The sequence below is a fragment of the Hyla sarda genome, chromosome 2, assembly GCF_029499605.1.
Source record: "Hyla sarda isolate aHylSar1 chromosome 2, aHylSar1.hap1, whole genome shotgun sequence".
NCBI lineage: Eukaryota > Metazoa > Chordata > Amphibia > Anura > Hylidae > Hyla > Hyla sarda.
The window spans coordinates 342,124,456-342,148,854 of record NC_079190.1 but is presented as its reverse complement, the minus strand read 5'-3'; the positions used below and the strand labels follow the sequence as shown (position 1 = coordinate 342,148,854).

At 41.7% G+C, this 24,399-nt stretch overlaps 1 protein-coding gene and 1 long non-coding RNA gene across 2 annotated transcripts in view; one reads left to right on the top strand and one right to left on the bottom strand.

Moving 5' to 3' along the window:
* LOC130356504 (uncharacterized) overlaps positions 1-8,755 on the top strand; it is a 30,993-nt gene extending 22,238 nt beyond the window's left edge. The window contains exons 2-3 of the long non-coding RNA XR_008888900.1: positions 8,395-8,496; positions 8,633-8,755. This is a non-coding gene — a long non-coding RNA (uncharacterized LOC130356504). The remainder of the gene's footprint in view (positions 1-8,394; positions 8,497-8,632) is intronic.
* LOC130356502 (amine oxidase [flavin-containing] A-like) overlaps positions 8,516-24,399 on the bottom strand; it is a 108,033-nt gene continuing 92,149 nt past the window's right edge. The window contains exons 12-15 of the mRNA XM_056558165.1: positions 22,358-22,455; positions 19,844-19,955; positions 13,606-13,668; positions 8,516-9,361 (exon numbers count right to left, since the gene is read on the bottom strand). Coding sequence (XP_056414140.1) covers positions 9,206-9,361; positions 13,606-13,668; positions 19,844-19,955; positions 22,358-22,455 — 429 coding nt within the window. The 3' untranslated portion in view covers positions 8,516-9,205. The remainder of the gene's footprint in view (positions 9,362-13,605; positions 13,669-19,843; positions 19,956-22,357; positions 22,456-24,399) is intronic.

Below are 24,399 nucleotides of genomic sequence, written 5' to 3'. Positions count from 1 at the left end.
GGACACGCCCGCGGGTCGCAACCCAATCCCCTCACCTGCCCCATCCTCCTTCTGTCCCATCCCGGCCCGCTCTGTAGGGCGCGCGCGCCGGCTCTCTGAAACTTAAAGGACCACTGCACCACTAATTGGTGCCTGGCCCAATTAAGTGTAATCACTCCCTACACATAAAAACCCACTCCCCCTTCCTGTCCTTGCCGGATCTTGTTGCCCTAGTGCCCTGAGAAAGCGTTTTGTATCTCTAGCCTGTGTATCCAGACCCTCTGCCGTTGCCCCTGACTACGAACCTTTGGCGCCTGCCTTGACCTCTTGCTATGTCCAACCTTGCCTTCGCCTTGTGTACCATGCCTATCTCAGCTGTCAGTGAGGTCGAGTCGCTATCAGGGGATACGACATGGGAGTTACCGCCGCAGCAAGTCCATCCCGCCTTGCGGTGGGCTCTGGTGAAAACCAGTAACTTCTTAGAACCAGTCCCCTGGTACGGCCCACGCCATCGCCTCAATGACACAGAGGATCCACTAACAGCATACCGGTCCGGTTCCTGATAGTAGCAATATAACCTCTGGTCCAGCTCAGCCTCATTTAGAGCAGGGACGGAAGTTTGGACAGAAGTTTGGGCTCCGGTATAGTATTCATGCGATACGCTATAAAACACTGTATACTGCACTGATTGATGCTATGCATTACTACTTACCTCTGTAGGTGTTGCCACTTGGCATTTTTTTGTGGCAACCCCCCTCCCCCCATAAAAAAAGGTGTTTTTCTTGTTATTTTCAGCATAGAATTCTTGCTGTGATTTTGGAAGGCTGCCACTGAGCCCAAAAACAGCAAAGCCAAAAATCTCAAATTGGGTTTGGCTTTTCATACTTCCCTACTGACTCCCTGCTAACATTTGTCCCACAGCATTTATACAACGAAAAGCACAGTGCAGCAGTTGTGGAATTTTTTTGGGGAAACTTATTGTGTGATAAAACTAGTGTGATAGAAAAGGCATTCTGCAAACTTTGAAGCCTCCAGTAGTCCTTTTTTTTTTTTCCTTAAGAAAACACTATTCACATGTACTGTATTGTACTACACTTTATTTCAGGTTTTACAGTGCAGAATCTTTAACAGATCTACCCCATTTCAACAGGGCCTTATATCAACTACACATTTCATTATATAATCCTTCTTCAGGCTTTTTAAAAGAAAACAGTTTATGACTTAATTGTATGATAACATTTTTTATTGAAAATAATTTGTTCTTTAAATCAATGCTCTTAACACTGTGAAGTTTATATGGACTGGCAATGTGAGACTATACCACAATATATTTACTATAGTAAAAAATTATATCTCTATAATGTTTAAAAACTTTATTAAACACAAATATGAACAACTATTAGTAGTAAGAATAAATGCAAGATTCATCATTATCTTCAAGTAAACTTTCTTGACCTCCAGGAGGAAGCATGGATTGTCCATTCTATTGAATATATCCTATTTAGAAACATCACATATACGGAACAGTGGGGATCAAAGGTTTGGGCAACCCAGGTAAAAATTTGTATTAATGTGCATAAAGAAGCCAAGGAAAGATGGAAAAATCTCCAAAAGGCATCAAATTACAGATTAGACATTATTATAATATGTCAACAAAAGTTAGATTTTATTTCCATCATTTACACTTTCAAAAGAACAGAAAACAAAAAAAATGGCGTCTGCAAAAGTTTGGGCACCCTGCAGAATTTATAGCTTGCACTGCCCCCTTTGCAAAGCTGAGACCTGCCAGTGTCATGGAGTGTTCTCAATCATCATCTGGGAAGACCAGGGTATGTCAATCTCAAGGGTTTTAAATGCCCAGACTCATCTGACCTTGCCCCAACAATCAGCACCATGGGTTCTTCTAAGCAGTTGTCTATAAATCTGAAACTGAAAATAGTTGATGCTCACAAAGCTGGAGAAGGCTATTAGAAGATAGCAAAATGTTTTCAGATGTCAATATCCTCTGTTCGGAATGTAATTAAGAAATGACAGTCATCAGGAACAGTGGAAGTTAAAGCAAGATCTGGAAGACCAAGAAAAATATCAGAACAGCTTGCAGGATTGTGAGAAAAACAATTCAAAATCCATGTTTGACTGCACAATCCATCCAGAAAGATCTGTCAGACACTGGAGTTGTGGTACACTATTCCACTATAAAGAGATACTTATTTACTTACAAATATGGTCTTCATGGAAGAGTCATCAGAAGAAAACCTCTTCTACGTCCTCACCACAAAAATCAGCGTTTGAACTTTGTAAATGAACATACAGACAAGCCTGATGCATTTTGGAAACACGTTCTGTGGACCGATGAGGTTAAAATTTAACTTTTTGGCCGTAATGAGCAAAGGTACGTTTGGAGAAAAAGGGGAACAGAATTTAAAAAAAAGAACCTCTGTCCAACTGCTAAGCATGGGGTGGATCAATCATGCTTTGGGGTTGTATTGCAGCCAGTGGCACAGGGAACATCTCACGAGTAGAAGGAAAAATGGATTCAATAAAATTTCAGCAAATTTTGGATGCTAACTTGATGCCATCTGTGAAAAAGCTGAAGTTAAAGAGAGGATGGCTTCTACAAATGGATAATGATCCTAAACACACCTCGAAATCCACAGGGGATTACATCAAGAGGTGTAAACTGAAGGTTTTGCCATGGCCTTCACAATCTCCTGACCTCAACAAAATTGAAAATCTATGGATAGACCTTAAAAGTGTCTAATCTGTAATTTGATGCCTTTTGGAGATTTTTCCATCTTTCCTTGGCTTCTTTATGCACATTAATATAAAATTTTTACCTGGGGTGCCCAAACTTTTGATCCCCACTGTATGTAGATATAGATCTGTAGCTGTAAAAAATTGCCTTATTTCTCTGGAATGGCTGAACGGATTTTGATAAGGCCATGTTCACATGTCTGGAAGTCCGCACTGGAATTCAGACAAGAGATTCCAGGCAGCAACAGGATTCTGCTGCGCTGTGCACACAGCTGGACCTCATTCATTCTTTGTGCAGATATGGAATGCATAGCCATCTATGTGATTCCTGTTCGGTTTTAGCGGTTTTACAGAGATTTTCATGCGGACATTCCGGAAGTCTAAGGAGAACAGTTTTTCACTCAGGATTACCCGCACTATTCACCTGTACATTCAAGTAAGTGTGGGTGATCCAGGTGTTTCCCTTTCAACCTGACTGTGCTTTTCACTTGTTAAAAACAAAACTGTAAGCAGTAACTCCAATAAACAAGCAGCAACGAAAGGTGGTAACATTAAGGGTACATTCCCACCTGGCATATTCTGCTGCGTATTTTATTTCCCATTGAAATCAATGGGTAGGAAAATACGCAGCAGCAAATATGCAGTAAAATACGCCAGGTGGGAATGCACCCCAAAGGTTTGGTAAAACTCATCAGCTGTTATGCTCGTGTGCTCCAGACTTCAAGCAGATATTGACTATAAATTCACATCTACATATTAAATATAATCTGTATATTAAAAATTATGTTAGCTTGTCCATTTACTTTTGAGGTTGGGAAAATGTAATCTGTTAAAGCAATATTTACCTTTAACCCTTAAAGTAACCCACTTACTGCATGATTTTTTGGACATTTTGCACCACACGTAGCTGGGTCCATTTTCACACTTTTAATTTAATAGTAAAACATAAATACCAAATTATTAAATTATACTGAACCCTTATACCCACATATTTTCTGAAAGCAGACATATTTGCACATTGTCAAAATGGCATTCATACAGGCACCTACATGTAATTTTGCATAAAAATTTAATTTGTCATTAGTTAATATTTACCACAAAGACCTTTGTCTACATCAGTGATCTCAAACTGTGGCCCTCCAGATGTTGCAGCCAACGGCTGTCCAGGCATGCTGAGAGTTGAACATCTGGAGGGTCAGTTTGAGACCACTCCTCTACATACTGTTACGCCGAGCGCTCCGGGTCCCCGTTCCTCCCCGGAGCGCTCGCCTCATCTTCGTTGTTGCAGCGCCCCGGTCAGATCCACTGACCGGGTGCGCTGCGGTCCCGCCTTCAGCCGGGGTGCGATTCGCGATGCGGGTAGCGCCCGCTCGCGATGCGCACCCCGGTCCCCGTACCTGACTCGCTCTCCCTCGGTCCTGTCCCGGCGCGCGCGGCCCCGCTCCCTAGGGCGCGTGCGCGCCGGGTCTCTGCGATTTAAAGGGCCAGTGCACCAATGATGGTGCCTGGCCCAATCTTCCCAATTAGCTTATTGTGTTCACCTGTGCACTTCCCTATATCTAGTCACTTCCCTTGCACTTCCTTGCCGGATCTTGTTGCCTTAGTGCCTAGTGAAAGCGTTCCCTAGTCTGTTCCTAGTCCGTGTTCCTGACCTCCTGCCGTTGCCCCTGACTACGATCCTTGCCGCCTGCCCCCGACCTTCTGCTACGTCCGACCTTGCTTCTGCCTACTCCATTGTACTGCGCCTATCTTCAGCATCTTCAGCAGCCAGAGAGGTGAGCCGTTGCTAGTGGATACGACCTGGTCACTACCGCCGCAGCAAGACCATCCCGCTTTGCGGCGGGCTCTGGTGAAAACCTGTAGTGGCTTAGAACCGGTCCACTAGCGCGGTCCTCGCCATCCCTCTCTGGCACAGAGGATCCACTACCTGCCAGCCGGCATCGTGACACATGCACTTTTCTTCATACAACCATCAGAATTGGAAATACCAAACATCTGGTTTTGAAGAGAAACTGTCAGTTCTAATTGCTGCTAAGAGCTGCAGACACTGGGTATTGGATAGCTGGGTATACGGGTATGAAAGGATATAAAAGAAAACCTTTGTACCTTCCCTAGAGCTGATATTAGCTGCCAAACTCATAAACCTTTTTTTCCCCAGCAAAGAGTCAAGAAAGCAGTGCTGAGATGTTCAAGCGCCACAGCCTGGTACACCTCCTAGCCCTTCCTTGATTAACCCCTTAAGGACCTGGGGTTTTTCCGTTTTTGCACTTTCGTTTTTTCCTAACTTACCTTGAAAAAAATCATAATTCTTTAAATTTTGCATCAAAAAATCCATATGATGGCTTAGTTTTTACACCACCAATTCTACTTTGTAATGATATCAGTCATTTTACCAAAAGATCTAGGGTGAATCGGATAAAGAAAAATCATTGTGCGACAAAATTGAAGAAAAAACTATTTTTTTTTTATTTTGGGGGCTTCAGTTTCTACGCAGTAAATGACACCTTATCTTTTTTCTGTAGGTCTGTATGATTAAAATGATACCCTACTTAGAGGTTTGACTTTGTCATACTTCTGGAAAAAATCATAACTACATGCAGGAAAACTTAAAATTGTCATCTTCTGACCCCTATAACTATTTTAATTTTCCGTGTACGGGGCGGTATGAGGGCCCATTTTTTGCACCATGATCTTAAGTTTTTAGCGGTACCATTTTTGTATTGATCGGACTCTTTGATCGCTTTTTACTCATTTTATCATGATATAAAAAGGGACCAAAAATGCGCTATTTTGGACTTTGGAATTTTTTTGTGCATACGCCATTGACCTGTGGTTTAATTAACAATATATTTTTATAATTCGGACATTTCAGCACGCGGCCATACCACATATGTTTATTTTTATTCGTACTGTTTTTTTTTTTTTAAATGGGAAAGGGGGGTGATTCAAACTTTTATTAGGGGAGGGGTTTAATGATCTTTAAAGCGTACCCGTCAAATCCAACGAAAAAAAATAAATTTTTTATATATCACTCAGTACCTAATCCTGACCATGTACATCTAATTTTTATGTGTCTAGCACCTTTATTTTTTACAATTTTTTTTATTACACTTTAAATTTAACTCACTAGTCTGAATTCCTCTCAAAGGGAGGGGGCGTGGCCTCACTGTGCAAGTATTCGCCCCCTCCCTCAGTATGCTGTCTGCTCACATCTCCCCTAGCATTACCAAAACTACAACTCCCAGCTTGTCCTCACTGACAGTAGCGGGACACAAGCTGACAGTGGGAGGATTTTTCCTCCAGCTGAGAGCCCTGCGCTCACAGCTGTCAATCAAGGAAGTGTGTCCATGACATAGGTGATGACGCATGGACACAGCAGGACTAGTATGTGTCCAAGCAGGCAGGGGGGGCAGTTGTTTGACTGGCTTTTTCTGTATGAAATACTGAAAATTTTCTAATGAAAGCAATTGCAAAACCTATTGGTTTTGCATGCTTTACGACATATCAAAAGTTTTTGTATCTGACAGTGCCCATTTTTTTTGCAATGTTATAGCTCCCAGTGGTAGTTTACTTTCAATTTAGATGCTGCGATCAACTTTGAACGCCACGTCTAAAGGGTTAATAGCGTGCGGCACAGCAATAAGTGCCACACGCTACTAGCCACAGGTCCCAGGCCCGACCCTCTCGAAAGGGAGTGGACTCAGGGTGTACAGGCTACGGGTACCCCCTGGGTCCTTAAGAGGTTAAAGGGGTACTCCAGTGGAAAACTTTATTTATTTATTTTTTTTTATCAACTGTGCCAGAAAGTTAAACAGATTTGTAAATTACTTCTATTAAAAAAAATCTTCATCCTTCCAGTACTTATTAGCTGCTGAATACTACAGAGGAAATTATTTTCTTTTTGGAACCCAGAACTCTCTGCTGACATCATGAGCACAGTGCTCTCTGTGCATTTTAGGAACTGTCCAGAGCAGCATATGTTTGCTATGGGGATTTTCGCCTACTTTGGACAGTTCTTAAAATGGACAGAGATGTCAGCACAGACTACTGTGCTCGTGATGTCAGCAGAGAGCTCTGTGTTCCAAAAAGAAAAGAAATTCCTCTGTAGTATTCAGCAGCTAATAAGTACTGGAAGGATTAAGATTTTTTTTTAATAGAGTTAATTAACAAATCTGTTTAACTTTCTGGCACCAGTTGATAAAAAAAAAAAAAAGTTTTCCACCGGAGTACCCCTCTAATGGCTGTGTGTTGAGTTATTTTGAGGTGACACAACATTAAACACTGTTATACAGGCTATGGACTCACTACTTTACATTGTAGCAGAGGGTCATTTCTTCAGTGTTGTCACATGAAAAGATAATAAATTATTGATAAAAATATAGGGGGTGGACTCACTTCTGTCAGATACTGTACATCATATTACTGTAATTTTATTTTGTGAAACTTGAAAATGAAAACAATCACTGATGTGACAGTCAGTGGGTAAAAATGTCTTTCCTGATTGACATTAAATGAGTACTCTGGTGCAGAGTATTCCTGCTCCGTCCTGCCCGGGCTGCAAAAAAAAAAATGAAAATGAACCATCTGTCACCTTCCTGGATTCCCGCGGAGCGCCACTACAGCTGATCGGTCCTCCGGTCCATCCTCTTCATACTTCCGGGTGTAACGAAGCATCACATAGCGCTCAGCCTATCGACGGCCAAGGCAGAACATCGTGGCGGCCAGCGATAGGCTGAGCGCCATGTGACGCTTTGTTACACCCGGAAGTATGAAGAAGATGGACCGGAGGACCCACCAGCTGTAGTGGCACTCCGCGGGAACCCAGGAAGGTGAGAGATGGTTCATTTTCAATTTTTTTGCAGCCCGGGAAGGACTGAGCAGGAATACTCTGCACCAGAGTACTCCTTTAATCTTTTCAGTCTGTCAGAAATGCATTAGATATTACAGTGATACTTGTTAGCAGCCCCATAACTGTAGTGTGTAATTGGTAGAGGAGTTAAAGAAGCAGTGAGAGGTTTTTACTAAAGATTGGGTACAGAGAAGATAGGGACAGTGTAAAATGTGTAAAAGTGTTTGGTACAACCTGACAAAGTTCATACATAGAATGACGTACAGGTACGTCATGAGTCCGCTCCCGTTCTATAACGCGGGGCCACGGCGTGCCCCCGCATCATATCGGGTCAGGCCCATCCTCTAACAACGGCCGGGACCCGTGGCTAATAGCGCAGTGCCGCGCTCTATTAACCCTTTAGACGCAGCGTTCAAAGTTGAATGCGTCTAAAGTGAAAGTAAACTAATGTCGGTTAGCTCAGGGAGCTGTTCGGGATTGCCGCGGTTACAGGACAGCCAGAGGGTCCCTACCTGCCTACATGCTTTATGATCGCCGAATGACTGCTCAGTGCATGAGATCCAGGCATGAGCAGTCAAGCGGCAGAATCAGTGATCAATGGTTTCCTATGAGAAAAAAAATAAGCCATTATATGGATTTTTAGGTGCAAAATTGAAAGAGTTATGATTTTTTTAAAGGTAAGGAGGAAAAAAAACGGAAATACAAAAACGGAAAAGCCCCGGGTCCTTAAGGGGTTAAGGAAGCCTTTGAAGAATAAAAGAAGCAATATGATTGGTTACTATGGGCAACTGATTAACTTTTCCTCTGCACAGGTTTTGATAAATCGCCCCCAAAATGCTCTAATTAGACACAGAGGAGGAGAAAAAAGAAAGTGTTGAACTTCCCATAGGACAAAGAAGTATGCTTTCTGATTGGTAAGTGTGTGTGTGTGTGTGTGTGTGTGTGGGGGGGGGGGGGGGGGGGATTCAAAATGTTACGGTCCCTCTAGGTTCTTCTAGAGTTAAATCTGGAAATCTATTCTCTAATCACGTATTCATGGCTTTGTTTCAGATCCATTGTGGTGGTGGACAGATGCTATATGTGGACTGCATAAGTATTACTCAAGGAGATCCTTCAATAAAATCTTTGCTTACCAAATTCCTTAGGCTAATAATGAACCCTGCCACACTAAAGAGCAATGTTACAACAGTATGTGCTACCAAAAAGTCCTAGTACAATGAATTCCCTTTCAACTACTTTCTGGATGGTGGGTCGTGAATGGAGTATATGTGTGCGGAACACAATTCCCTTATTCATCCTGAGCTTAGTTATCAACCTGCATAGTTTGCAGCATTTCTGGTATTAGGATAGAAACCTGAGGCAATGTCTGGAAGTAGCATAAGTTTAAAATATGTTAATATTGTAAAAATGTTAGGATTATTTATGATCTATTATATATTCCTTTTTAGAAAATATCCCTTTCACAATCAACATTAATCAACTCTCTATAAGAGATATGGTTGAAGTAGCATGTGGATTTTGGTTAGTTTAACATAAAGACAATAATGATAATCAGTATAGCAAATAACACAAGAGAATCAGCTGATTGTCATCATTCAGGAACATGTTAGTGTTGTCCACTGATTAAACACGAGTGATGAAGCCTTTCTTGTGTGCGAAGAGCACAAGAGCAGCTGCTGCAGCGACGAATGTAGAGTAGCCAATGAACCTAACAAATCCTCCAGCTGATGGCAGATTTCTTTCCAAGAATGATCTATCAAATGGTAGTGCAGGAACATCCTGGATGGAAAAGACTAAAGTGTTAGATGATAAGGTATCCAAAGATCTTCATTACGTGGTATTGATTGTTTAGACTAGGCTAGGCTCACATCATGTTTTTATCCTGTTGATTTTTGTCAACATTAGAAAAAGGTAATTTAAGAAAAAGAATACATATCATGAAGCAATAGACTTCTATCCTAAAGAGAAAATCCAAACAAATCCTGTTTTAAGTTAATTTGACAGAAAGTGTCCTTCAACAGGATGCGAAATGTGATATATTTTTTTTCACATCATTTTTTCTTAGCATATTTGCAATAAATACATACAATTTGGTGTACATTTTCCACTGCAGAAAATCCACAACATTTTGACCTCGCTTGAAAGTACTCTTAGGCTGTCTGGAATGTCTGCATGGAAATTTCCGTGAGGACATCGCACCAACAGCAAAGCTTTAGGCTATGTTGACATGATGGAATTTCTGTGCGGAATTCCACATGAGAACTCCGCACGGATATTCCGTTGAAGCTGAGTCCCATTGATTTTGGAATTTCGATTTCAGAGTCCATAGAAAGAATACACATATCTATTCTTTCTGCAGGGTCCGCATTGAAATTCATTGCCGTCTATGAGATGGCGCATTTTCAAGCAGTCCTAGTCCCGGGATGTTCTGCCGGGGAAATGTTTGCACTGAATTTTTCGGTGCAAATGTTTGCCCGTGTGAACATAACCTTGGAAGAGTAGAGCAAGGATCTTGAGACCAAACCATAAAGATTTTACTCTCAGTGAAACAGAGCAGGTTGCACAGTATGTGAAAACATGCAGGCTACTGAAGGGAAACTAGGCAAAATAGACCTATAAAAGGTTATTTTTTCACCATCATAATTACCCCATTAAATTCCAATAGGCAGGGGCGTACCTAGAGTCTCCCCCTCCTCCGACAATAAGAGGGTACATTTAAAATAAAAAGCATACTGAATAAACTGCTACTGAATAAAATCTATTGTGTCCTCCATTAAGTGACCATATACAGGTATATAAGAGCTCTACCCAGGTTGACCAAGTGACTACAGTGTAGGTACATCTGATGACTCACAGGTGACATTTTCTTTAAGTGAATCAAATGTGATATCTTCTTTGTTTGGTGCTATTAACTTCTGTTGGCCACAACTCGTCTTCAAACATCTGCTGGATAAACATGTTAGGCTCTTCACTCCAACACCACCCTCACCTCTATACAAACCTCCCCATGTACAGGGTGGGCCATTTATATGGATACACCTTAATAAAATGGGAATGTTTGTGGCACATTAGTATATGTGAGGGGGGAAACTTTTCAAGATGGGTGGTGACCATGGCGGCCATTTTGAATCCAACTTTTGTTTTTTCAATAGGGAGAGGGTCATGTGACACATCAAACTTATTGGGAATTTCGCAAGAAAAACAATGCTGTGCTTGGTTTTAACGTAACATTATTCTTTCATGAGTTATTTACAAGTTTCTGACCACTTATAAAATGTGTTCAATGTGCTGCCCATTGTGTTGGATTGTCAATGCAACCCTCTTCTCCCACTCTTCACACACTGATAGCAACACCACAGGAGAAATGCTAGCACAGGCATCCAGTATCCGTCGTTTCAGGTGGTGCAGAATGGGCAAAACAAAAATTGGAACAGGACCCTCAGTTTACGCTGAAGATTGTGTTCAGTGATGAGGCAAACTTTTATGTGAATGGTGAAGTTAACAAACAAAACCACTGCTATTGGACTGACACTAACCCACATTGGATAGATCCCTCCAAGACTGTTGGAACACAAAAATTGATGGTATGGTGTGGTATATGGGGTACAAAGATAGTGGGGCCATTCTTCATCAATGGAAACCTCAAGGCCACTGGATATGCGAAATTGCTACATGAAGATGTGTTTCCCTCTTTATGCACTGAAGCTGGCACGTTCCCTGAGTTTTTCCAGCAAGATGGTGCACCACCACATTATGGGTGTCAGGTCCGAGCATTCCTAGATGAACAGTTTCCTGGAAAGTGGATTGGTGATCATAGGCCAGTTGAATGGCCCCCAAGGTCTCCCGATCTGACCCCCTTAGACTTTTATCTTTGGGGTCATCTGAAGGCAATTGTCTATGCTGAGAAGATACGAGATGTGCAGCACCTGAAACTATGGATATTGGAAGCCTGTGCTAGCATTTCTCCTGCGGTGTTGCTATCAGTGTGTGAAGAGTGGGTGAAGAGAGTTGCATTGACAACACAACACAACATCCAACACAATGGGAAGCACATTGAACACATTTTATAAGTGGTCAGAAACTTGTAAATAACTCATGAAAGAATAAAGTTACGTTAAAACAAAGCACATCATTGTTTTTCTTGTGAAATTCCCAATAGGTTTGATGTGTCACATGACCCTCTTCCTATTGAAAAAACAAAAGTTGGATTCAAAATGGCCGCCATGGTAACCACCCATCTCGAAAAGTTTCCCCCCCTCACATACAGTATACTAATGTGCCACAAACAGGAAGTTAATATCACCAACCATTCCCATTTTATTAAGGTGTATCCATATAAATGGCCCACCCTGTATATTGCCCGACAGTGATTGCCCCCTCTTTTACACTAACTGTTCCCCATGGTTCCCTAAACTCTTACAGGCCACCCCTCCCCCCTTACAGCACATTACCTATAAACATACCTCTCAGTGCACCCCATGTACTTTTTTCACACATTAGATCCCCCTCCCAGAAGTGCTTTCTCTTCTCCCATGACCGGCCCCTGCACAGCCACACACGGAGAATCACAGGGTTGACAGCAGCTGCTGCAGCAGTAATATTACCAGCTTGCATCTGGGCTCTCTAAACAGAATTGCAGATCTAAAATGTAAAGGGTTACTGCCTAAATTGCAATAACATTACATAAACCATGATTGGAGATGAAGATATAACATATATTGTAATTGTTTTTAAGGTAGTATGCCTTTTCAATTTAGATCTATAAAAAAAACTCCGATCCACTGTGTGGTAGATACTTTAACAACTGTACATAGGTTCTGCTGACTATTTAAGTTATTACACTGCAGTTACAAACAATGAGGTGATTGGAGTCATTTAGTTTTTTTCTTTTCTTCTCTATCTGGCATCATAAAGGCTGCTCTCTCTCAGCCATGACTTGATTCCGGGGAATCTGCCAAACAAAAGTTTAGGCTTCTCAATCCAGCACAATCGCTACCTTTCAAATTCCCTATATGTATTGCCTCACATAGTAAATAGTGGCCACTTTGTTTCCTCATATAAAGACAGGTGCCTCTGTGCTCCCTTGCAGCAGTTAGGCCCACTCTATAACCCACAAATTAGTTAAGCCCCCTCTGTGCCTCCATATAGTAGTAGGCTTCTATTCTGTTTCCATATAGTAGTAGGTTGTCATGCTTCCCCCATATAGTCGAAGACCCCCCATACTGCCCCCTATATACTAGGCTTGCATTCTGCCCCCCAAATAGTATTAGATCCCCTCAGTTCCTCCATATAATATTAAGCCCCCACAATGCTTCCATATAGTATACCCCCATATTGTAGGCCCCATGAAAAAAAAAACATACTTTTTCTTCGTTACTCTGCAGCTTCTCCTCTCTGGGCTATCAGTACAGTCATAGAAAAATGCAAAGGAAACCCTGTCTGAAATGACATAACTCCATCATATTGCTGGCACAGTGTATGTTCAACTGTGTGTGCAAAAGCCACACTCATCTGGGGATCTTGAACCATGTGTCCCGAATCCCCAGATGGGGCCCAATTCCTCTCTGGGCCTGGTCGCAGTCATATTCCCTGTGACTGTGATCGTTACTCCCCTGTTAATACAGTAAGTTCTATCTAGTAGAAAATATAAATGTAGGGCATTGCATGCTAAAAAAAAAAAAAAAGCTAAAAATAAATAAATAAATTAAAAATCAGTCATGTAAGAATATACAAAACTGAAAAGAGATCATCTGCTCAGTGTTTGTAATTCTAACTTGCGTGTTCTTGATGAAGTCATATCTTATTTACAAATGATAACCATTAGTACAATTTCCCTATAGCTGCATCCCACCAGCCTCAATTTTCATCAGCTGTCCCTGCAGAGTGCAGCTCATATTGTTGAGCTAGAGGGAATCTGTAGATAATGAACTGCTGAGAATGGTGTTACAGAAAAATAGAGATTATTTTTCCTTGAGTTAAGCACAGTCATTAATTATATGAAGTGAAGGCAATACAGAACTTACCACAGATTCTGGTTCAGGCAACCATATTTCATTTTCCGAAATGAGTCCCATTTTGCACATTATCTGTAAGTATTAGTAATGCATTTTACAGTTTTATAATTTCACAGGATGAAAGCACATAAGGATGTGAACAGAACAATTTCAACTAAATGTTAATTAGGGTTGAAATTTTAAATTATAGATCAGCAGAATAAAAAAAATATACTTTTGTGAGGATATTTAAAAACAAATTTTCAAGTTATAAAAAAATCACCTTCCATAGCTCAGTTAAAATAAAGCTCTACATTTACATGAACATTAAAGGGGTACTCCGGTGAAAAACTTTTTTTTTTTTAAATCAACTGGTGCCAGAACAGATTTGTAAATTACTTCTATTAAAAAATCTTAATCCTTCTAGTACTTATCAGCTGCTGTATGCTACAGAGGAAGTTGTATAGTTCTTTTCTGTCTGACACAGTGCTCTCTGTCCATGTCAGGAACTGTCCAGAGTAGAAACATATCCCCATAGCAAACCTCTCCTGCTCTGGACAGTTCCTGACATGGACAGAGGTGTCAGCAGAGAGAACTGTGGTCAGAAAGAAAATAACTATACAACTTCCTCTGGAGCATACAGCAGCTGATAAGTACTGGAAGGATTAAGATTTTAATGGAAAAAATACTTTTCTTTTTATAACACTTAAACTTAGGTAAAGTCATCGGAAACTTGTCCAATGGCTTCTGCAGGCACATGAGGCACATACAGGAGCTCAATGATAAGCAAGTGATGGAAGTTGCAAAGTTTTTCATGTTATTTTCCTTACAGGTAAAAGTGGTTTAGAGAAAAAAAAGTATAAATCCAAGATAAGCCTTTAAAGTTTTAATAATTTCTTAATATATATATATTTTTCTCACAGTCAGAGGGTTGTGTGTCTCATGGGAGCTAAAAGAATGTTATCGGCAGTATGATCCCTCTAGTGGCAGCAGCATCTACTGTATCTGAACTTTGGTGTATGACAAAGCATGTGAGAGAAACTAAGCTGTGGCCCTTACAACAAACTAAAAACCAAAACACAAAAATTTAAAAAAAGGAACAACATCAGAAATGTTTTTCTTTTAACTGAATATTTACGGAAAATCATTTTGAATTTTGACAGTGTTTTTCCATGAATATTATGCAAAATGAAATACGATATCCTGTCATTATGTAGCAGTCAGCATCAATAGCTAAACCTCCAAAAAGGAAAGGTGACATCAGTTTACTGCTGCTGTAAGATAATTCTACTGCTGCTGCAAGGTAATTCTAGTAATAATAATAGTAAGTGAAGGATTGGAATGACAATAGGACAACTCTATTGTTCTGTTGAGAGGCCCAGATAAACATGGCCCTGAAAGACAGCAATGGCAAGTGAGAAACCCCCCCGTGAAATGAAGCAATAAGCAGGGAAATATGACAACTCTACCAGGAGTTAGACATAGATGTTGTTTACTGCCATATTCAAGGTATTATCAATAGTATTACTAATGCTGTTATAAATATTTTTGATTGCTAGCACATTATCACACTATCCTTACAATTCAAATGATCTATAATATGACCGGTGTTATATCAAATAGTAAAATATGTAATATGCAATAGGGCATACAGTCATGGCCGTAAATGTTGGCACCACTGAAATTTTTCAAGAAAATGAAGTATTTCTCACAGAAAAGAATTGCAGTAACACATGTTTTGCTACACACATGTTTATTACCTTTGTGTGTATTGGAACTAAACCAAAAAAGGGAGGAAAAAAGGCAAATTGAACATGATGTCACACCAAACTCCAAAAATGGTCTGGACAAAATTATTGGCACTCTTTCAAAATTGTGGAAAAATAAAATAGTTTCAAGCATGTGATGCTCCTTTAAACTCACCTGGGGCATGTAACAGGTGTGGGCAATATAAAAATCACACTTCAAAGCTGATAAAAAAGGAGAGAAGTTCACTTGGTCTTTGCATTGTGTGTCTGTGTGTGCCACACTAAGCATGGACAACAGAAAGAGGAGAAGAGAACAGTTTGAGGACTTGAGAACAAAATTGTGGAAAAATATCAACCATCTCAAGGTTACAAGTCCATCTCCAGAGATCTAGATTTGCCTTTGTCCACAGTGCGCAACATTATCAAGAAGTTTGGAACCCATGGGACTGCATCTCCCTGGGCGTGGACAGAAGAGAAAAATTGATGAAAGGTGTCAATGCAGGTAGTCCGTATGGTGGATAAGCAGCCTCAAACAAGTTCCAAAGATATTCAAGCTGTCCTGCAGGCTCAGGGAGCATCAGTGTCAGCGCGAACTATCCGTCGACATTTAAATGAAATGAAACACTATGCTGACACAGACTTAAAAATGCAAGACTACATTTTGCCAAAATGAACTTGAGTAAGCCAAAATCCTTCTGGAAAAACGTCTTGTGGACAGATGAGACCAAGATAGAGCTTTTTTGTAAAGCACATCATTCTACAGTTTATTGAAAGTGTAATAAGGCCTACAAAGGAAAGTACACAGTACCTACAGTGAAATATGGTGGAGGTTCAATTATGTTTTGGGGTTGTTTTGCTGCCTCTGGCACTGGGTGCCTTGAATGTGTGCAAAGCATCATGAAATCTGAGGATTACTAATGGATTTTCGGTCGCACTGTACAGCCCGGTGTCAGAAAGATGGGTTTGTGTCAGAGATCTTGGGTCTTCCAGCAGGACAATGACCCCAAACATACATCAAAAAGCACCCAGAAATGCATGACAACAAAGCGCTGGAGAGTTTTGAAGTGGCCAGCAATGAGTCCAGATCTAAATCCCATTGAACACCTGTGGAGAGGTCTTAAAATTGCTGTTGGGAAAAGGCGCCCTTCCAATAAGAGAGACCTGGAGCAGTTTGCAAAGGAAGAGTGGTCCAACATTTCAGCTGAGAGGTGTAAGAAGCTTATTGATGGTTATAGGAAGCGACTGATTTCAGTAATTTTTTCCAAAGGGTGTGCAACCAAATATTAAGTTAAGGGTGCCAATAATTTTGTCAAGCCATTTTTTGGAGTTTGGTGTGACATTATGTCTAATTTTTTTCCTCCCTTTTTTGGTTTTGTTACAATACACACAAAGGGAATAAACATGTGTATAGCAAAATGTGTTTCGGGAAACCCCTTTCTCAATAGCAATGTAATATTACATTGCTATTGAGAAAAAGGTCTCCCCGAAACGCGTCTAGCATACTTACCCACCTTGTCAATACAGACCACCCTGAAGAAACACCCATCTACAGCATTTCCAGCACTTGCAACTGCTGGAACCTCCCCCAATTTGCAGCCCACCGCTCAGGCGAGCACTCTGCAGCGCTGGACACATACAAGGATGCTGTCTGCTCACACTCACCGCCGGACTGTTGCTTTCATTCCACTGCCAAATACCGGCCAGACGCCAACCTGTGCCACTCCGGATACCAAGCCAGACCAGCACACGGACACCATCCCCAGGCCGGCCGCACAGCTGTGCTAGTCCTGACAAGCGAGGTTCCCATCGCGGAGATCATTAGAAGCGGTGAGGTGAGTGGTGCATAGCACCAGCCTCTTATTATAAACTATCACTTTGCTACTAAATACCACAGATACAATATCAATATATTGAACTACTTGCGCGTGGCTGTATTGAGGATTTTTTACAACATATATACCTCCAATGACTTTCAAGTAATTATAAATGATTTTAGATTATTTTAATTATTTTAATTTTTGTTCATGTATGAATTTTGAGTACCAACAAGTATACAATCCACAGCAAGGGCCCTGCTTGGACATACTTTCAATTGTATTTCACTAATAAATTGTTTATGCATATCTAACTAGCTTGTTCATCTTTACATATATATACCTTGAGGTCTGTCTTCTCTTTTCTACTCTATACTACTATTTTTTGGCACATAGGTTATGTGCAGCACAAGTACCTCGGAGTGCTAAATGACCTACTTGAATCTCCGTTTTTACACCAGAAGTGGTGTCCTCTCCCTGAGGAAAATAGTGACCCCGCTTATATATATATATATATATATATATATATATATATATATATATATATTTATATTATATATATATATATATTATATATATATATATATATTATATATATATATATATATATATAGTGTGTGAGCCCCCCAATGTCTTTTTTCTGAAATTATAAATGTAGCCTCTTGCACTGCTCAAAAAAATAAAGGGAACACTTAAACAACACAATGTAACTCCAAGTCAGCAACACTTCTGTGAAATCCCACTGTCCACTCAGGAAGCAACATTGATTGACAATAAAGGACACCCCCGATAAAGGAGTGGTTCTGCAGGTGGTGACCACAGACCACTTCTCAGTTCCTATGCTTCATGGCTGATGTTTTGGTCACTTTGGAATGCTGGCGGTGCTTTCACTCTAGTGGTAGCATGAGACGGAGTCTACAACTCACACAAGTGGCTCAGGTAGTGCAGCTCATCGAGGATGGTAACTCAATGAGAGCTGTGGCAAAAAGGTTTGCTGTGTATGTCAGCATAGTGTCCAGAGCATGGAGGCGCTACCAAGAGACAGGCCAGTACATCAGGAGATGTGGAGGAGGGCAACAACCCAGCAGCAGGACTGCTACCTCCGCCTTTGTGCAAGGAGGAGCACTGCCAGAGCCCTGCAAATGTGCATGTGTCCACTCAAACGGTATGAAACCGACTCCATGAGGGTGGTATGAGGGCATGACGTCCACAGGTGGGGGTTGTGCAGACAGCCCAACACCGTGACGGACATTGGGCATTTGCCAGAGAACACCAAGATTGGCAAATTTGCAACTGGCGCCCTGTGCTCTTCACAGATGAAAGAGGTTCACACTGAGCACATGTGACAGACGTTAGAGTCTGGAGATGCCATGGAGAACGTTCTGCTGTCTGCAACATCCTCCAGCATGACCGGTTTGGCAGTGGGTCATTAAAAGTGTGGGGTGGCATTTCTTTGTTGGGGCCGCACAGCAGGTAGCCTGACTGCCATTAGGTACAGAGATGAGATCCTCAGACCCCTTGTGGGACCATATGCTGGTGCAGTTGGCCCTGGGTTCCTCCCAATGCTAGACAATGCTAGACCTCATGTGGCTGGAGTGTGTCAGCAGTTCCTGCAAGAGGAAGGCATTGATCCTATGGACTGGCCCGCCCGTTCCCCAGACCTGAATCAGATAGAGCACATGTGGGACATCATGTCTCGCTCCATCCACCAATGCCACGTTGCACCACAGACTGCCCAGGAGTTGGCAGACACTTTAGTCCAGGTCTGGGAGGACATCCCTCAGGAGACCGCCACCTCATCAGGAGCATGCCCAGGCGTTTTAGGGAGGTCATACGGGCATGTGGAGGCCACACACACTACTGAGCCTCAATTTGACTTGTTTAAAGGACATTAAATCAAAGTTGGATCAGCCTGTAGTGTGGTTTTCCACTTTGCAATGAGTGTGACTCCATATCCAGACCTCCATGGGTTGATAAATTAGATTTCCATTGATAATTTTTGTGTGATTTTTTTTGTCAGCACATTCAAATGGCATAAAGACGAAAGTATTTCATATGATTAGTTCATTCATTCAGATCTAGGATGTGTTATCTTAGCGTTCCCTTTATTTTTTTGAGCAGTGTATTTATACCCATAAAAATCTATATTATGAATTTGTTTCTTTCTGGCTCCAATTAATTCTATAGGAGTTTCTTTATTGAGAAATGTATAGGTCTATTTCTGTATAGATAATATAGATAAAATAGATAAGATATGAGCTGTGATGGCAACAATTTGTTATGATAAAGAATACAAATGAGGTATATAAAAGAATGCAAAGGAAAACTAATCTGCAATTGGCTGCAAATACCACTAGAGGGCTGTAAAGCATTAAAAAGCCTTGATGAATGCATTAGAAAGAATTTAGCTACAAAAATGCAGCACAAATAGAACCAGGTCTTTATTAAAACATTTAAAGGGGGTAATCCAAGGAATCGAAAAACAGAGGTAATTTCTTTCAAAGACCGCTCCCTGTCTGTCTCCGAGTTGGGTGTGGTTCTTCAGCTCGGTTCCATTGAAGCTAATGGAGCAAAGTTGTAATACCACACCCAAAGTGGAGACAAACAGGGCGCAGTCTTTGAAAGAAATAAGGTCTGTTTTTTTTATTCCTGGATAACCCCTTTAATTTAGTAGTATGCGATCCATTTCATTTCATCAAATTGTACCTCTCTGGCTGCTCTCTCCCCAGCTTGCACTGCTCCCTCCATGTATCCACTCCACTGAGTAGCAGTTTCTGTTCCAGCAAAGTATAGCTTCCCAACGGGCTGGCGAATGACACTTTGGAAAAAGGAGAGGCTTTAAGCAACCTATAGATAAACTGATTATCTAAAACATCATGTTTTACATTGCATATGTACGCATTAAAGTGTATACAACAGTAAGAATTCAGTTTAGTCTCTGCTAAAAATGAGCTTGTACTAGATTAAATTGAATTAGATTTAATTAAATTCTTAAAGGGGTACTCTGCCCCTAAACATCTTATCCCCTATCCAAAGGATAGGGAACACAATGCCTGGTCGTGGGGGTCTTGCCGCTGAGAACCCCCCAATCTTTGGTGCGGCACCCCAGTCATCCGGTGCACTGAGCAAACTCAGCTGTGTGCTGGATGACAGGTGACCACAGCAATCATGCCCCCTCCATTCATGTCTATGGGAAGAGGCGTGACGGCGATGTTATAGCCGTCTCGCACTCTTCTATAGACATAAATGGAGGGGCATGGCATGACGTGACGAACACGGAAACTACAAGACGGAGACCGTGGGGGGTCTCAGTAGCCGGCATTCGCGACCTACAGTTTGGAGATCGCTAATTTTGACTCAATGAATGAAAATTGTTCTAGGCATGCTCGGACCTGTGCAGAGGTAACTGTGCTTGAAAGAGGAGAAGGCAATCTGTGATAAGTCAGCTAAACAGACTTTCTATCTTCTTACACTACAGAGTATCCTATGAGATGCAGCTTCAGCCTGTCTACTCTTTCTCCCTGTTAGCCACATAAGTGATTATTCATAACTTGTGACTGTTACTGCAACAACTTTTAATGATACATGAAGGAGGCAATTTGTGTTTGCTCAATTGTTGTTTGCTGTAACTTTTACAGGGTACTAAGTAGGGATGTCCCAATACCGATACTGGTATCGGGGCCGATACTATCCATTTGCATGGTATGGGGGACTTGTTTAATGTCCCCGATACCATGCCCGATACCTGGTGCCGCTCTGCTGCCCCGTTCTCCCGTCAGCATCATAGTGTTCCATGGAGGAGCATGTGACACACACGTCACTCCGCCTCCTCCCCTGCGCCCAGCGTAACGCTACGCAGGAAGCAGAGTGACGTGTATGTCACATGCTCCTCCATAGGACGACACGATGCGGACCGGAGGACGGGAGAACAGGGCAGCAGAGCGGCAGCACCAGCACCCGACCCGAGGAGGTGAGCTGCCTGCAAGGAGGGGGCTGCTACTAATGTCTAAGCGGGGGGGCCCTGCTGCTGTCTACAGAGGGGGCCCTGCTGCTGTCTAAAGGGGGGACCTGCTGCTGTCTAAAGAGGATGGCCCTGCTGCTGTCTAAAGGGGGGGCCCTGCTGCTGTCTAATAGGGGGGGGAGTTGCTGTCTAAAGGGGGTGGCCCTGCTGCTGTCTAAAGGGGGGCCCTGCTGCTGTCTAATGAGGGGGGGCTGCTGCTGTCTGAAGGGGGGGCCCTGCTGCTGTCTAAAGGGGGGGCCCTGCTGCTGTCTAAATGGGGGGCCTGCTGCTGTCTAAAGGGGGTTCCTGCTGCTGTCTAAACGGGGACCCTGCTGCTGTCTAAAGGGGGGGCCCTGCTGCTGTCTAAAGGGGGGGGGCCTGCTGCTGTCTAAAGGGGGTGCCCTGCTGCTGTCTAAATGGGGGGGGGCCTGCTGCTGTCTAAAGGGGGGGCCCTGTTGCTGTCTAAAGGGGGGGGGGCCCTGCTGCTGTCTAAAGGGGGGGCCCCTGCTTTCTAAAGGGGGGGCCCTTCTGCTGTCTAAAGGGGGGCTGCTGCTGTTTAAATGGGGGCCCACTGTCTAAAGGGGGGGCTGTGGTCTACAGGGGGGCTGCTACTTATGTCTACAGGGGGGCTGCTGTCTACAAGTGGGGCAGCTGTCTACAGGGGCGGCTGCGACTAATGACTGCAAGGGGATACTACCTACTATTAAAGACAATCTGGGTAGATAGTGCAGGTGAGCCGGTTTCTACCGCTGCTCACCATGTGGTCATCGTCTCACCGCCAATGCAAATTCCCCGGTCTGTCCAATGGAGAAGAGAGAAATCTTGGCTCATACTACAGCAGCCACCTCCATTGTACACAACAAGGACCCACATATCATACGGTAAACAGCGCCAGAAACCGAGTCACCCTGGTGTCAGATTTCCTTTAAAATATAAGTACTCGTACTTGGTATTGGCGAGTACTAGAATTAAAGTATCGGTACTCGTACTCGGTCTTAAAAAAATGGTATTGGGACATCCCTAGTACTAAGAGCCCACAAATATTTGTTCGGCCAAAAATTTGTCAATGTAAAAGGCCCTTTAGTTTTGTTAAAACTAACAATGGGAAACAGCAGGCATTACAGGTACAATGGAGGCTCACATCAGAGTTCCAATGACCTATAACAACCACCCCTTTTTAGAGCATCTTTCCCATGTTATACTGTTTTGTTCCACATTACCTTCCATACTGTGTCATGACTCCCGGTGGAAAGTAAGCAGTGTAACAGCCACCAGAATACTGTTCTTCACACCAGTTCTTCTCCTCATAATGTACAGGCTATGCAACAACAAAGACAATTTAGTAGAAAATAGACATAAAGTTAATGAAATACATAAATAATTGAATAAATTAAATTAACAAAAATGTCTTTCAATTAAAATGTGGGGATGCATGTTGTTGTTCTATTCACTTCAATGGGATAGCTGGGGAAAACAAGATACAGACCTATAGACCTGAATGGAGTGGCAGCATGCATGTCTAAGCACATCAACACAACCACGTGGTTTAAACTGCTCCCATTAGATGTAAGTTAAAGCATGTGAGAGGCACTGAAGGATACATTGGTGTAATATGTAGAAGAAGCAGGGAAACCTCTGTTCTATTAGTTTCATGCTTTCCAAACGATAGGCAGCGTGAACCAATATCAGACTGCCTTATTGCAATGAGGTTATGGTGTATCGGTGTATGCCAAAAGATTGTCCTATGCATATCTCTGACAGTTTGAAGTGATAATTTTATCTAAAAAAGAGATTTCATATTGATAGACTATGCCATCACTTTATAATCTGTAGAGGTCTGATCTCTGAAACATCTAGTGATTCTGCAGGGTTGCATCACTTTGCTGTATTGCTGCTGTGATAGTAAACTGGAGCACAGCTACATTCCAGTGAGTGGTGTTATCAAGGGGCAACATCAGTGTGACTTTTTCGTTGTCAGGTTGTCGATGGGGTCCCAGAGGACAGACTTCTGTCATTCAGTGATAACATAGCATTAGGTCATCACTGTATGAGGAGAAAATACTGTCAGATCAATTACCTCTTCCTATTAAAATGCGCTGTCTGGCAACTGTTTCAATACAGCAACAATTTTATTTTAAATGTATATTTATAATGGTATATTTTTTTTTATGAAACTCAATAGTTAAAGGGGTATTCCGGGAAAAAACTTTTTTTTTTATATCAACTGGCTCCGGAAAGATAAACAGATTTGTAAATTACTTCTATTAAAAAATCTTAATCCTTTCAATAATTATCAGCTGCTGAAGTTGAGTTGTTGTTTTCTGTCTGGCAACAGTGCTCTCTGCTGACATCTCTGCTTGTCTCGGGAACTGCACAGAGTAGAAGAGGTTTGCTATGGGGATTTGTTTCTAAATTGGGTGTTTCCCGAGACACTTTTCATCAGAGAGCACTTAGACAGAAAAGAACAACTCAACTTCAGCAGCTTATAAGTACTGAAAGGATTAAGATGTTTTAATAGAAGTAATTTGCAAATCTGTTTAACTTTCTGATATATTGATATATAAAAAATATGTTTTTTCCTGGATAACCCCTTTAACATGCGACTGTATTGGTTTACAGAAAAAGTAAGGAAAAAATTATGAATACAGAATATTTTATGAATATCATCTCTCAACATCTACATGCAATTCATCAATTTTCTTCAGAATGTTCTTTAAAGAGGACCAGCCAAAAATTTGATATTACAATCATTAAAAAGTTCAGGGTGCCTTTTTTTTTTCTTTTCAATTTCTTGATAATGCCCTCCCATTTCTGAGATATGGAGTTTGTTTGAAAATTTAGGGAATTAGTCAGATGGGTATGAATGTAATTTTAATAATTGTTGTGACTATCAGGTTGTACATTGAAGGGCTTGTTTGCCTAATACACACCTCCTGACTGTATACTCTTGCCATCACCTGATATTCACTCCCACTATTAAAATGACATTCATGCCCATCTGATTATTGCCTGAATTGTCAGGACAGACTATAAATCCTCACATCTCGGAAAAAAAAGAAACTGTAAAATGCTGTGTGAACAGGTCACCTTAAACTGTTTAACGATAGAAAATTTTTTGTGACTTGGCCTCAGGTACTTTTTAAAGGTAACAGCTCTTGTTGTCAGTCAGTTTTAGATGGAAATCTGGTGGTACTGCGTCCATAGGAAAATAAGGAGATTTTTTTTGTACTCACCGTAAAATCTTTTTCTCATTGCCTTCATT